Here is a 14,792-nt window from a genome sequence, read left to right as displayed (position 1 = left end):
AGACATGCCCTCCTGTGTTCTGACTGCCTTCAGAAGTGTGACCGTAATCACTAATCTGATCTTTTCAGGCCTTATTGTTCTCATCCTGGTCACTTCCTCCATGTTCATGTCATCTGCCAATTTGACATGGATTACTGTCTTACCTCAAAAACAAATGTAGTACAGCAGTCCTGTAGTCTAGCATGCCCTGGGTAGCAAATTGTAAGGAGCTCCCTATTCTAACAACTCTAATGAGGTATGAAGGTGCCTTATATTTATAGTCTTAAAACATATGGAGAAAGAGAGGAAAGAATTAATCCCTGAAGTCTTTCATTCTGCTAACAGTAATACTGTTTCTTTGAAGAACCTGTACCTGAACTACCACTAACCACTGCCTACTACTTTGGGCAAACTCAAACGATTTCATGGTGTCCAGTGAAGCACAATATCCAGTAGTAAAGCTTGTCTGTTCATCTCATCATCAGAAGCTTTCCACCTCACGATAAATGTCAGTGGTGTTGTAGGCAACAGAAAAATTCTGTTCCACTTTAAGAAACACCTCCCATTCCTATGTCCTTTCTAACAAATTCCTCAAACTTCATGCTTCATTTGTGTTGTTCCCCCCCCATTATTTGTCTTCTGCATCCAAATAGATGTAGCCGTAGTTAAAAAAATTCCATTGTGGGGAAAAGTTTTCCATGTGACAATGAAGAGTGGTCAACGGGAACCACATTCCTTTGATTCCCTCCAAGGACAGCTGTGGTTGTTTGCTGTATGGCTATGAATAGGAAAACTTAGGCCAACAAGTCACTAAATGGTGTCTAAAGCTTTAAAAATAATAATAAAATAAAAAAATCTGGCATTGATCCTTGTCCTCTAACAGAAACCTTAGCTATGTATGGTATTTGCATAGTATATTAAATGTTTTCACTTCTAGGACAAGGAGGAGTTTCATCTAATAGCCAGTGTGTTCCTATATGCTGACCGCTCATACATATAGTTTTTAATTCGTAGAAAATATATGTAACATTTGTAACAACTCCCATATATTAGCACTGAACTAATTTTTGTACCATAATACCTCCATGTGGGTATTATGGAGGCAAAAGCCTATGTACCAGACACAGCACATAGCCTAGGATTATTCCACCTGGCAAGGAGTAGTACTACCACTGACGCACACAACATCATGAATTCACATTCTTCATTATGCTTAAAATTAATAAAATTGGAGCAATAATTCAGATAAAAATCATGTTCTGAATGTGTTTTCCTCAAATAAAATGTATCAGGTGTCTTGTAATATATACAAGTAAGTATAAAAGGAGTTCCTGAAAATACATGAACTTCCTTTCTATTTTCTTCCAGATATTAGGAAGAAGGCACCACTTTATCTTTTGGTTTATTAAAGTACCATCTCAGATGTTTTAGTTAGTAATCACCATCACATCTTCCAACTCCCAAAACGTTTCACACTCATCCTGCAGCTACTTATGTTTAAAAAAAAAAAAAAATCTTTTAAAAGATAAAGATATCCAGAGAAAGAGATCATCGGCAGCCTCTTTAATATAGGATAAGCATAGTTTCTCAGAATGTAAGGAATGCTGACTGTGCCAGTAAATTGACCATTTTATTAGGGGGAGCAAACAAGAATTCCTAAAAGGTCTAGCATTGTTTATTTTTGTTACATTCATATAGGTGGTTATTTTGGTAGTCAACAAGGTCTTGATGCACAGCTGAGAATTTTTTCTATTTATTAAGAAACAACTTGTAGGTGGCAAATAAGAGTACTGAGTCTGTTCATTAGACCAAAGCAGTCAGGGCATCCCAGGCTTAAAAACTGTTGCAAGTTGCAGAGATTTGATGCTTTACAACAATGTTTTCAGCATCTCTTTACTAGCAGATGCAGCCTTAAATCTGAACTGTCCAGAGAAAACTGATTAGCATCTGAACAAAAACAATCCATGTTGTAATCGTCAGAGGCTGCTTTGCAGTGCTGCGTGTAGAGACGCAAGTTATCGCTACAAGCTTTGGAGTTTTGAAGATTTACGTATTATTTCAACACAATGAAGTTAGGTATCCACTGAAGTCATCATGAATGTCTTGCACAGTGGTCACCAACAACTACTATCTCTTTCTTGAGCCTTGAATGGATAGAAAGAAGTAAAGCATTACAAGACTAGATTGCTGCTGTAGGGTGATTCATCTTTTCGTCTCTTCTTTGTCTGCATTTTCATATTCTTTTTCATGTAACCCCACATGACACTGAGGAAATAGCAGACATTTAGAGGCTGGCATGTCAGGTCCATCACCAAAAGCCTCTGTGTTACTCACAACTACCAGCACTTTTGGTAGCTGTGCATGCAGCGCTTTTTCATCCTTAGTGGTGTGTTAAGCATTTCAGAATGGCAGTGGCTGTGCAAAGAAGTGTTCGCTACAGAGTGGCAAGAAAGGACTCGAGGAGCTTTCAAGAGTCCAACTTACCTGTGATGGGAAGATGTGGGATGCTGGGGCTTTCTGCTAACTTCTGATAAATACTGAGCAACTGTTGAGGAAAGTTACGTGGTGCATAGGGATACATAGTGGGGTAAAAAGCAGGTACCTGAATATATATCATGAATGCATGCCAATTCATATAAGGCAGTTATAGTGAACCATCTCATTTAAAACTAACCTTTCTCTCCACCTTTTTCCTCAAAGGTAAGAAGTCCTTGGAGACTTTTACAACAAAGAGTTCATTTTCCTTTTGATGACAACTTGAGAAGTTCTTGTCTAGAAAATGTTGTGTGCTCTGCATGTTGTTAAACATTGTATATGATTTGTCTATTCTTCTAATAGCTGAACTCTGCTATGTTAGACATGTGGATATGTGTTCCAAGCATCTTCAACTAATTTTGTTTTGAACCAGGATGTTTATATAGGCTAGCTTTCAGCTTATTTCATCTCAAAAAGAATGGCCATTATTGAATGTTTGCAAGACCATTTAAAATATAATACTGTGTGTTACATACATATATTCTTATATCTATATATAAAATATTTATATATAAATATATTTTTAAATACTAGAAAGCATCAAAAGAAAATCCATGATGACTCCAGGAGGACTACAGTGCAGCTTCAGAGCTTGTCTGGAAATCACCTTTTCTAGTTAAACTTCAGAGGTCATTTTAGTTTCTGGTTTTTAGTTTGTTTTGTTTTTTCTCCTCTCCTCTTTTTGCATGCTAAGAGAAGTCAGTGATAGAGGAATTTGCACCCCCTTTCCAAACGTTATTGGTTGGAACTAACTTCGATCTGTAATCAAAACCATCTTCTCAGCAGAAGAATAGTTACACCCTGCTTAGTAGCTGGTTGATTTAACTGCTTTCTTCATTTAAGCTCAATAATACGCATTACAACAGTAACACAGCTATTTTATTTCATCTGCTAGCATGAGAGGAAGTTTAAAAAAACCAAAAAAGCTAAATATAATCAAGCACCTCACCCAACTCAAAGATATCAGACTCTGTGCTAATCTGTAACCACAAAGGCTATGATCAGGCATCTTCAAGTGCAAAAGATGTTATCATCTCAGGCTTGCTGGTGGCAGATGAAGATTACCTGCATCTAACTGTAGAAATCACGAGTCCTAATTCAGTCACAGTCAGTCAGTTTGCCTAAATATCTGAAGAAGGTGATTTGCCTGAAGTTCACTGGAGAAAACTAATATAATCCCTTTTACCACAGAAATGATAACCAAGAGAGGGGCAGCTGTTTACAAAGTGCATGTGTTCACAACCTATTTCTTCTCATGCTTTGCAAATGAAATAAAGTAAATGGAAAGTTTTATGGCTTCAGTAATAGCTGGATCAGGTAAAAAATAAATTAGTATACTTATTTGTGTTCTGTTTTGATGTTTATTTTGGAAAATACATATGTATTGTTCCACAGTTAATACTTTCTTAACCATAATGTAGAAAAACAAATTCTGGAGTAAAGATTTTTCACTTTTTCTTGTTTATACCTGTTCTGCCTATTACACTATATATACATGTGTGTATATATATGTATGTGTCTGTATGTATATTGATTTCTTATATCTGAAAGAAATCAATATATTCCTGTTTCTTCCAGTTGGTTAAATTATTCCTTCCTATATATTTTCACATATATTTTCAATTAAAAGCTGTGTGGCTTCCTTTGTTTAGTAAGAACATAAATTTTCAGGTGGGCTTTTTGGATTAGTGAATCCAAAACACAGTTTGGTGCTATGATTAGTATTGTTAAATTGGAATAAAATCTTTGGTCTTAATAGCTGTAAATCTTTTTTAGGAAGTCAGCTTATTCTACTCTGTTCTTCCAAGCAAAACAACTGATAAACAAATATGTACTTTTAAAATGGAAATACTTTCAAGCTAGATGAATTCTGAGTGTGTATATTACTCATTTAAGTATAACATTTTGTTGACCTTAAAACTTCTATTCCTTCACTTATTCCCTAGCTATCATCTTGTCACCTGAGTCTCAATTCGAGAACTCTGTAGAAATCTGTATAGGAATACAGATTTTTTTGTTGTTTTGTTTTGTTTTGTTTTGTTTTTTACCCAAACAAATCAATTTAAAATGGAACCTGACAATTTTATGAAAGGAATTGTATGTATTTGCTTACAGTAAAAGGATACTGGTATGAGTGATTCAAAACATCAGTGAGTACCAGCAAGTATATACTATCTAACAAGGCGTGACGCTTGTCAGAACACCAACTCTGTACTGAAATCTCTGTAACTTATTCATGTGCCTAAATGTTTACCTGGACAAAAATAGGTGTTGGTACATGCTTATATTCTTCCCTTTAGCAGGCAAGCCTACTTGGCCAAACTGTTATTGCTGTAATGGGCTCAACTAAAGTCTGTGGAGAAGACACACTGGAAGTACACTTCTTAATGTCTTTATGAAGTCTCATGCCAGCAGTTGCCTGTATGTCCTCAGTGATAGGAAAAACTTTTCAGCATATATTTATTTGAAAATTTTAATGGAAGTTTAACATAAAGTTATATTTTAATCTGATTTTTTTTAAATCTCTCTAAGATATAGGGTAACTATTTTTATATAGTTCAATTACTGTGAGAATTATTTTTTAAAGATGTTTCTAGTCTCTGTTTTTATAGCCTAGAAGCACAGGTTTGTTTCCTCCATGCAGGATATATTTAAAAAAAAAAAAAAAAGGATAAAAGAAAAAGTGAGAATTTATTTTCTGGTCATTAACTAAACTGAAAGATGTGTAAGCCTCTGATTTTTTTTTTTTTTTTTTTTTTTTTGGATCACTGATAATATGATGTAATGTTTGTGGTGGAAATTGTAGCTAGCCATTGTTTTGTGGATTAAATATGATATCCTGTAAACACGAGTTCTCTGTATTATTTATGTGCTTTGATTTCTTAATCTGGTTTTGTTTTTTTCTTGCTCTAAAAATGTCTACGAGTTCACGTTAATTTATATGATAACCACAAAATTAAAACTGCCAATAATGAAAACCTTTTTGGGAGCCTATAGTAAAATGCTGGATGCTCATGCTTCATACGGTATGCTTTGGTAACTTGCAGACATATTTACCAGTGAAACAAAAACAGGAGTGGGAGGATGTTACTATTTCCAGCTTCTTAAAGATTTGCATGATGCAATCATTCTGTACTTTGTGTCCTGACAATTTTTTTTTTTTTAACAGCTTTGAGACCCATTAGATCTAACTAGGAAAATTAAAAACTTAACTAGGCAAATTAAAAACAAAACTAAGCTGCCTCCTTTTATTAATTAAACTTTGGAAACTTGAAACCTGAAACTGTAGCTTTCAGATTTTAAAAGTTACGAAGTAACAGTCTTGTTAATAGTATGGTGTTACTCTTCTGTTTACTACTTGTGTGTTGTCCCTTTGTTTTAAGCAGATGCAGAAAAGGATACATCTTTCAGTAGAATATTGGGAAAACTTCTTTAATTTGTTTTATCTTTACAAAAATTATGTTAGCAAGCTCTTTAATGAACTTCAAAAAAAATTTTTTTCAGCTTACAGAGCACAGAGAGATTCGTAATACGTATGGTCTAGATTCCCTTTGCCATTGCCCATTGTATGAAGAAGCTATGCACTTAGCAGAAGAAGGCAAAATTTATTCACGAGTGTTAAGGTATTGATTTATGTCTACTTAATTATTTCCAAGAAAAGCAAGAATTAAAGTTAAATATTCTATATAGAACTCATTTTTTAGAAGCTACTTGTACTAGGTATTTTTTCTAGGAATTAGACCTAGTTGAATTTTCTTGTGCTTCTTTTTTTAATGGTCTTTGAAAACTTTTCTATTTTATATAGGACTGAAATGTTTGAATGTCTAGGAGACAGTGACTTCCTTGCTAAGCTTCACTGTATTCGACAAGCTTTTCAGGTAAATAATAAGGAGAGTGATTTATCTGTCTTGTTAAGCCTAAAGTATGTGACATTGAAACTATTCAGCATTTTTATAACATATTCTGTAATTAAATATTTTCTTGTTGCTTTTACATTTCTATAATTCTAAAATGGGACATATTTGCAGAGGAGTCCCAATTTTGTGATTAGCTTTGGAACCTTTGCAGCAAAGGCTTATTAGGAACTTGCCTACTATACTAGTGGTTCTAATTATATTAAATTTGATTGAAGTGTTTAAGGTCGCTTAGTATAACCTGTGAATGAATATGTCTATATTTTCTGAAACCTTTTCTAGATAATTCTTTCAGAAACAGCAAACAGAATATTTCTTGCTGAAAGTGGAAGAAAAATTTTGTCTGCTTTAATTGTGAGAGCACGAAAGGTAAAAGCCTTTTTTAACTAATGTTTTATTGTTAATGTAACTTCTACCAGAATTCACTTTCCAGTGTAAATAAACCATCTCTCTTGTTAAGTTTGCTTGATACTCATTGCTTTTACTTTACAGAATCCAAAGAAATTTGAAGATGTCTTTGATGAAATGATATATTTTTTGGAACAAACAGATCACTGGGATAATACTGAAATGGAACTTGCTGCTAGAGGAGTGAGTCTGAATTTCTGAAAAGAGCTTTTACCCTTAATTATGCAAACCATAGCATCTAAAAATAAACTTGTACAGTTCAGAATTGTGGGAAAGGCAACTCTTTTCTGTTTACATTGCTAATTTAGAGAAATGGCATCCACCACTGCAGCTTAGTACCAGAAAGCATGTAATATTTTTTTTAACTTCTCCTTTACTGACAAAGTATCTTTAATATTCATAAAAACAGTTCTAAATTTGCATGTTAATACAGTTAGAATATGGTGCATGCTGAATTCCACTGTTAAAAGAGAAACGAGGTTACTTAGATCATGTTCTGATTTAATACAGGTGAAAAACCTGAATTTTTATGATGTTGTTCTGGACTTCATATTAATGGATTCATTTGAAGATTTAGAAAATCCACCAATATCTATACAGAATGTAGTAAATAACCGGTGGCTAAATTCCTCTTTTAAAGAAACAGTAAGTATTTGTTTGTAATTTTCATAATCATTGTTCTGTAGTATGTTACAATAAGTAGATGGTATGATCAATATAACATTGGTGTGAGCATTCTGATATAAAATTTCTGTATGTGCCGAAACTGTTCTTCCGTCGATCTGTGCTTTATATTCTTAAAGCACAATGTAAAAATGAGAATAAATCCAACAACTGCAGGATAAAGACTGTGTATATTTTCTTGATAATAGCATTAATTTTGAAGCAAAGAAACTACACCGTCCTTCACTGTAAAGTCTAATTCAGCTTCCAGTGTAACTGAATATGTACTTGAAATATTCCTCAGGAAAAAATAAACAGATTGTGTTATCAGGTTTTTCATAATAGCAATTTAAAAGCTACAAGTCTGGGCCCAAAATATATAGAATGATTGAATGTATTAGAGAAAATACTTTAACTTGTCCTGCAAAAATGAGTTTTCTCTGAGGAAGTAGAATTTTAGAAGGGAGGTTTCTGTTAGCCACATCTTAGATACAGATTTTGGTTCATATACCAGAGATTTAGCAATAAGGCACAAAGTTGCAAGCAAACAAAAGTAAATTAATACAATACAGGCATTCAAATGTTGATAACATTTCACACTTTTTCAGATATGCCTTTTTATTTGTCAAATAGATCTCATCATCCCTCTGTTACAGACATGCAGGCTACTGCCATGGTCAGCTGGTAGAGCTACTACTGTCATTTCATCCATTTATGTTTATAAACTGCCAGTTTTCCTTTTATTTTTGTCTTTGAATTGAAATGTTCCCTCTAGAGGGAAAAAAAAAGGTAACATGCATATATTTATTTTTGTAGTTATGTGATAACATTGTGTTTTGTGAGTAGTAAATTATCTTGCGGTACTGAAGGAGAATCAGATGAGGATAGTTACAAGCTACGAGGGGAGAAAGCCTAGTACCTATATCGGTATATTGTATTTCACAGGTCCATATTTGGACAAAACTCTGTAGTTGAATCTGAAGCTATTGCAAGAATGTTTTTGCTAAAATGAAAAAGGACATTTCAATGTGTTCACATGCTACTTAATATCTAAAATAGCTACTTATGTCTGAGCACAGCTTTGGTATGTAAGAGACTGGTCCTCAGTTAAACCCAGTGAATGTTGCTAACTGTTGCAACTGTAAAATCAGTCAAGGATGCCAAATTACATTTGAATTAAACTGAAAAAAATGTTGCAAAGTAAGATCTGAAAATAACAAATATGAACTACATATAAAATTAGTTATTTGTATCAGCTGATATTTTATAGTCTTAAACTTTGTGTTATCACAAGATTGAAACTGAAGAAAATACAAATCCCCAAAATATAGAAATACAGTATTCTGCAGATCACTTCTTTTGAGTTGAAAAATAATTTCTCTTATAGTGAAGTTACGCAGGGTTTGGGGCTTTTTTTTTTTTACATTTAGGCTGTGGCTTCAAGCTGTTGGTCAGTACTGAAGCAGAAAAGACAGCAAATGAAGGTAAGCAGTTGGTATTTTGTAAAAGGTCCTCAACTACCATTATGTCTTAAGATTTGAGATGTTACATCCCTGTGTCAATATGGTTGGGAATTTTACATAAATAGATCTTTTCTACACTAGTTTTATATCAAGGGATTATAGCTCCAAAATAGATGTTATAGTAACCTATTATTTTCATCTCTATTTCAATGCACAACTATCTGACTCTGTAGTTCCTTTGTATACTGAAGTCTCAATATTTATAAGTTTGTAAATGTGTGAGTAACTTTACTCCTTGGGATTAGTTTCATCAGTGCTGCTGGAGTCATTCAAAAGTGGATAAAGTTAAGCACCGTGGAAGTCTTTGCAAGGGAGAGACTAACTGTACCACAAGGAGTTTGATGAACTTAGATTTACTTATGGACAGTTCTTTATGCAGCATTTTATGTTTTAATTTATGATTAATTTCTTTTTTATTATTTTTATAAAGTAACTGCTGTTGTAAAATTATAAATATGTTTATGAGTATATAAAATGAACTGTGCATTCATATATGATATATAAATTTATACTATATTATATTTTATGAGTGCCTGTAGGTTGTAAAAGTAACAACAGGATGGACATTCACAGATATTTTATGTTTTTCTTTAGACTTAAAGATGGATTCCTGTAAGGTGTAATTTTTTTCCATTCAAAACTGTGCAGTTTGCTTACTTTTTTGGAAGTTTCAGCTATGCATAGTGTATAGGGGCTCAAACAGGAATAACTGAATAAAATTATCTGATCTGTCACATGGGAGTCAAAGTAGATTGTTCATGATCTTTTTGGGCTTATGCCTATTAATCTTAAAATATTTAAAATACAAAGTACCACTGAAGTAAAAACCTTGTCTTAAAAAATCATGACACTTGTTTGGTACAGTTGCCCTATAACTCAAAGGAGTTCAACTTACCACAGCCCTGAAGTAGTAGGTGGTTTAGGCTTTTCTGAAGACTTAATTTTATATAGTAGAGATTTATACTAAATTTACTGTGTAACTTTTGTCTACAATTTTTACATCACTAGGTGCCTGATGGATTTTTTGCACATTTCTATGCTATATGTGAACATATCAGCCCTGTTTTGGCATGGGGCTTTTTGGGCCCTAGAAATTCCCTTTATGACCTATGCTGCTTCTTCAAGGTTTGCAATTTTTTTTAATTACCACTTATCTTAATTAAAAAAAAAAACAAACTTCCAGATTAAAAGAAATGAGGATCTTATTTATAGGCATACATTTGCATTTTCCGAAGATTAAGACTAACAGTAAGAAACTATGAAAATATTAAAATATTTTTTTAAGCCTAGAACTGTTTTGCAAAGTCTATTTTAGTGCACTTCTATCTTAGCACCAAAAGAATACATAAATGGATGTTTTTAGGAAACGTGTAAAACAAATAGCTAGCATTGCGTACTTTTTTTCTTCTAAGTGAATACAAGTTTTTCCTTTTTTTTTTTCCCCACTAGGATCAAGTGCTTTTCTTCCTCAAAGACATTTTTGATTTTGAAAAGGTGAGATACTCAACTATGGAGAGTTTGGCTGAAGATCTTATGCAATTATTAATCCGGCACACTGAACTTTTAATGGCCTATCTTGGAGCAGATTCACTAAGACATGTCAGTGCTTGCGTAAGTGGTCATGGGCATGTCATGACCAGTGGGCTTTTAGAAGCAAAAGTACAGTAAGCTTAAAATCCATGACAAATGAAATGGAGTGCACTTTGACGTAGTCCTTCCCACCTTTCTCTCTAATGCCGAAGTTGTTGTTGTTACTGAGCAAGCATCTGAAAATGTATCGTGTCGCTAAGTATGGAAAAGGACTCAGGGAGGTTAAATGTACATCTACGAAAAGAACTGGTGAGCATATTATTGTATATACCTAAATTAAATTTGCAGCTCAGCTGTCACTGTATTTATACTTAATGTATCCCAAAGCTTTTTTCTGTAATATCTGGGTAAAGTTTATTTATGAAATACTGTACTTTTGCACAGATAATTTGTAAGTGAAGCTGATAGAGTTGTTTCCTTTAAAGGCTTGTAGTACAAAATGTTCATTACAGACTCTCCAAATCGTTGTGTGTCTAGATCTAGAAGGTGTTTCGACTAGGGTATATGCAGTCTCTGATTCATGTGACACATGCAATAAAGTAATCACGCTCACAAAATTGAACATGTGGCCGCTGCCCTGAAATTACGTTTGTGTGGGTGTAAGCAGTCATTTTGTACTACAGTGCAATAGAGCGATGCAGGAAATGCAGGCACCATTTGGGCAGGAATGACTTCCAGTATGGATTTTTTACTTCATTTTGTTTCAAAATATCTAATCATCATGAAGGTGTTTGAGAGCACTTATTTATATTCAAAAAGCTATGCTAGCTTCACCAATTAATTTAAAACTTCCTTTTTCTAAAACTGTTACTACTTTATATGGTGGTGGTAAATAAACTAATACCATTCTCAGTTCATATGTAGCATTTCAAAATATATTTTTAAATAAGGATGTATTATGAGATTTGTTAATCATGAAACATAATCGAAGGCAGTGTTTTATAATTAAAAGCATTTCTGTCTTCCTCCCTTCCTTGTAGGAAGTCAGGTGTCTATTTAAGAGGAAATTCAAGCAATTGTGGCCATCTATGTGCAATGCAAAACTGTGGCTCAGGATGTGGAACCCTGAACTTTAGATAGGAGCACAGCACAGTAAGAAGGCATGAGGGAACTTGCAGTAATGTTTTTTCCTGTGCTAGAGGTAATAAATACAGATGATCTATAATCTTTGAATTTCTGTAAACTGAAACAATATTTCATAGTTAGCTTAGGCTCTTAAACTACACTTACATACGCTTTGCCATACAAAGCCAGCCCACAAGAATCTATCCTGTGTCAAGTAATACTGCGTAAGTAATTACAGAATAATTCTAAATATTCAGACACTTGAGAAGCATGTTGTTAAAATCTAGCATATTGAAACAAACTTTGATTAAAAACATTTCAACTTTTGTTGCAAACACAACCCAAATTGATGAGATTTGAAAAGGAGGACCTGTGTAATTCCATAGATTTTACTGAAGCCGACATTTTGCTCCATTGTTGTACTTATATGATAAATACAAAAATGATAAAAATGTGTCATAGACTTGTGAAATGCCAACTGACTATAGTTTATTAAAATACTTCTATGTGTAATAAAACAGAAATTCCAAATGCTGCTGTTGGCCTGTTTCCACCATGCAAGTTGCTGAACTTGGCACCATGCTCCGTGCTATACTTTTTTTTTTCTGCAAAGTATGTCTTCAATACCGGAATGTGAATTTTTTTTTCACCCATCTCACTTAGCTTAAACATACTTAATCTGCTCAAAAGTATCTGTATCTTGCAAGTCTATGAATGAAATTATGTGGAACAGTAAGATGTCTCCTTGGGTTCAGAATCAATAGGAACAGCTGGAAATAGAAGTAACAAAGTAAATGGCATATTCCACAGCAAATGTACTACCTGGAGGTTGCAGTGTTTCAAAGGAAACTGTCTGCTGTGGTTTGTCTGGTCTAATAAAATGATATGAAGAAAATTACACCTTAACATTCATCACAGAAAAACAGAAATGCACTTTTTCACAGAAGTAAATGTATATTTAAGTGAGCGATTTTCATATTATTTACAAAAAGCTCTTGAAGAAGGTGCAACAGCGTTGCACATGAGATTATAAATGTTTCCAGATAATTTAAAAGTTGATCTTCTGTCAAAACGGCAAGGGTTTTTTTAAACAGAAGAATGAGAAAGGTCTAATGAAACACCAAAATATTTAGAAAATGGATGAGAACTTGATAATATCTGGCTTAAACAAATGTGTCCCTTTAAAACAGAAGCACTTCCATGCACTCATAGAGCTCTCAAAAGTCTATAGAATCGAATTGGAAATTGGACTGATGTATTTCCCATCCAAAGTAAGAATTACAGTATCTGGTTGCTGTAAGATACCACCAACAAATATTTGATTCAGAAACAGTTGGGGGGGGGGGGGGGGGCAGAAAAAGAGAGAGGAAGAGGGAAATGTGCAGGTACGTGTGGGTAGGCTTTTGATCTCATCTGGGTCCTTTTGGACCTTTTCCCAAAAAGCATTCATATATTCTCTCCTTCCTAACTCCAGAGACAGAGCTATAAATTTAAATGGGAGATAGCTGTCTCCTTGTAACACAGAACTGGAATCAGTTCTCTTATAACCTAAGGTTTATACACCTTAGCTAGAAGGTGTATTAACAGTATCTGTTGCTAACCAGCCACATGGCTTAAGAATTTCGAAAGTCCACCATCTTTGAAAACACAAGTGCCAGAGCTGCACCCAAGCAATGATCGTATGATGCAATTCTACTTTAGGGAATTCATAATAAAAATCAGAATTTAGTTTATAATCTCTAAATTTTTAAATAGTTTTGAATACCACTTTCCATGCTAGTAAGAACAAGCTGAATTTAAAAGCCATCCTCTTCTGCCATAACTGTACTCCTAAGATCAGAAATGTTGAATGTGTAGGCATTATGCAAGAATCAAATATTTATATCATTTGTAATTTAGTTGTAATAATAATCTCACTTTTAATGTGTTCTTTATTATTATACTTCACCTTTGTAGTCTTTGGTTTCTATCAAACTAAACGTGTCAAATCAAGTGTCAGTAAGCGTATTTGTGAACTTTCTGTTGCCTAAATGAACTGCAGCTGTGTATATTAAATAAAATATTTCAGTGAAACAACTGTTGCTCATATGACTCTATCTAAAACTTGAATTTACACAATTCTTGAAATGTAATGCAAAATTATTTAATATGGCAGGTGTTTTCATACCTGTTAGTCATCTTGAAATTGGAATTTGCTCCCTGAAATCCAACAAAAACCAACTATTACAAAATTTATTATATACATTTAAAAAAATTGAATGGGAACAGCTTTTGAACTGTCCCGTTTGAACTGGTTTTGTCAACCTGTTTAATTTTGCTTCTATTCAATGGTCCACAGCATTGATAAATTTTCAACACATAGGCCAGTGATCCACCAAAAAGCCAAATATTGGTGTTTCTAGTCTTGGAAGTCAAAAAGTGATTCAGCCAGACACCTTAATAAATGAAGAAACCCCCAACCTAAGGATGGCTGCCGTGGCTTGCAGGCATGATGCAGGCAAAGTAGATGTAGGTGGTGTGACACAGGCAGTGGTTGGTCAGCTGGCGAGATGCCTGCCTGTGGTGCTAACCAGAATGGTTTAATTGCGTTCGTCTCTCTATGCCAAGCTGTTGTCTCTTTTCTTGGTTTTAGGAGACGGGTATTTTCAGGATTATTTCCAAACTAAACTGCTATAGTGAGCTCCAGCCATAGAATAAGAATTCCTTTGTGGGGTAATACAAACAATGAAATGGAGAACATAAAATGTCTAATCCTTACTGCTGTAGAAGAGCAATGTATATATGCTTTGACCTGCCCAAATTTGTTTTATGTGTTACATGTGTTCATCTGCTGAAAACTGTTATTTTACTGAGTCAAAAGCCCGACCTTAACTGAAATCTTGTGCCTTTGCTTCAGAAATACGAGTACAGCTATTTTGAGGGTGGCACTGGGGGAAAGTTCCTGCGCTGTCCTTCAAAAGGCAAACACGTTTTGTGTTTTAACTCTGATGGCCGTTGTTCAGATTTGGAAAGCCTAAGGTCATGTAGTTATCGTCCTAACATTTATAATCCAGCTGCAAGTTAGGCTCCAGTGTGCCAGACACCGTACAATTGAGATAGGACGAAGAAAGTTCGG

The 14,792-nt window shown here is 34.1% G+C and overlaps 1 protein-coding gene across 4 annotated transcripts in view; it reads left to right on the top strand.

Moving 5' to 3' along the window:
* Nucleotides 1-13,007, top strand: part of MIGA1 (mitoguardin 1) — a 42,323-nt gene extending 29,316 nt beyond the window's left edge. For 2 of the 4 annotated variants that reach the window (XM_050901254.1, XM_050901252.1), the window contains exons 9-16: nt 6,019-6,137; nt 6,320-6,392; nt 6,711-6,797; nt 6,921-7,019; nt 7,347-7,481; nt 8,930-8,983; nt 10,031-10,147; nt 10,472-11,656. In XM_050901254.1, coding sequence (XP_050757211.1) covers nt 6,019-6,137; nt 6,320-6,392; nt 6,711-6,797; nt 6,921-7,019; nt 7,347-7,481; nt 8,930-8,983; nt 10,031-10,147; nt 10,472-10,690 — 903 coding nt within the window. In that variant the 3' untranslated portion in view covers nt 10,691-11,656. Of the gene's footprint in view, nt 1-6,018; nt 6,138-6,319; nt 6,393-6,710; nt 6,798-6,920; nt 7,020-7,346; nt 7,482-8,929; nt 8,984-10,030; nt 10,148-10,471 lie in introns of all 4 variants that reach the window. The other 2 variants (XR_007766879.1, XM_050901251.1) reach the window with 2 other exon arrangements.
* The last annotated feature ends 1,785 nt before the right edge of the window (nt 13,008-14,792 follow it).

Source organism: Gymnogyps californianus, chromosome 8, assembly GCF_018139145.2.
Source record: "Gymnogyps californianus isolate 813 chromosome 8, ASM1813914v2, whole genome shotgun sequence".
Taxonomy (NCBI): domain Eukaryota; kingdom Metazoa; phylum Chordata; class Aves; order Accipitriformes; family Cathartidae; genus Gymnogyps; species Gymnogyps californianus.
The sequence above is the reverse complement of the archived record's forward strand: the minus strand, read 5'-3'. Positions and strand labels throughout refer to the sequence as shown.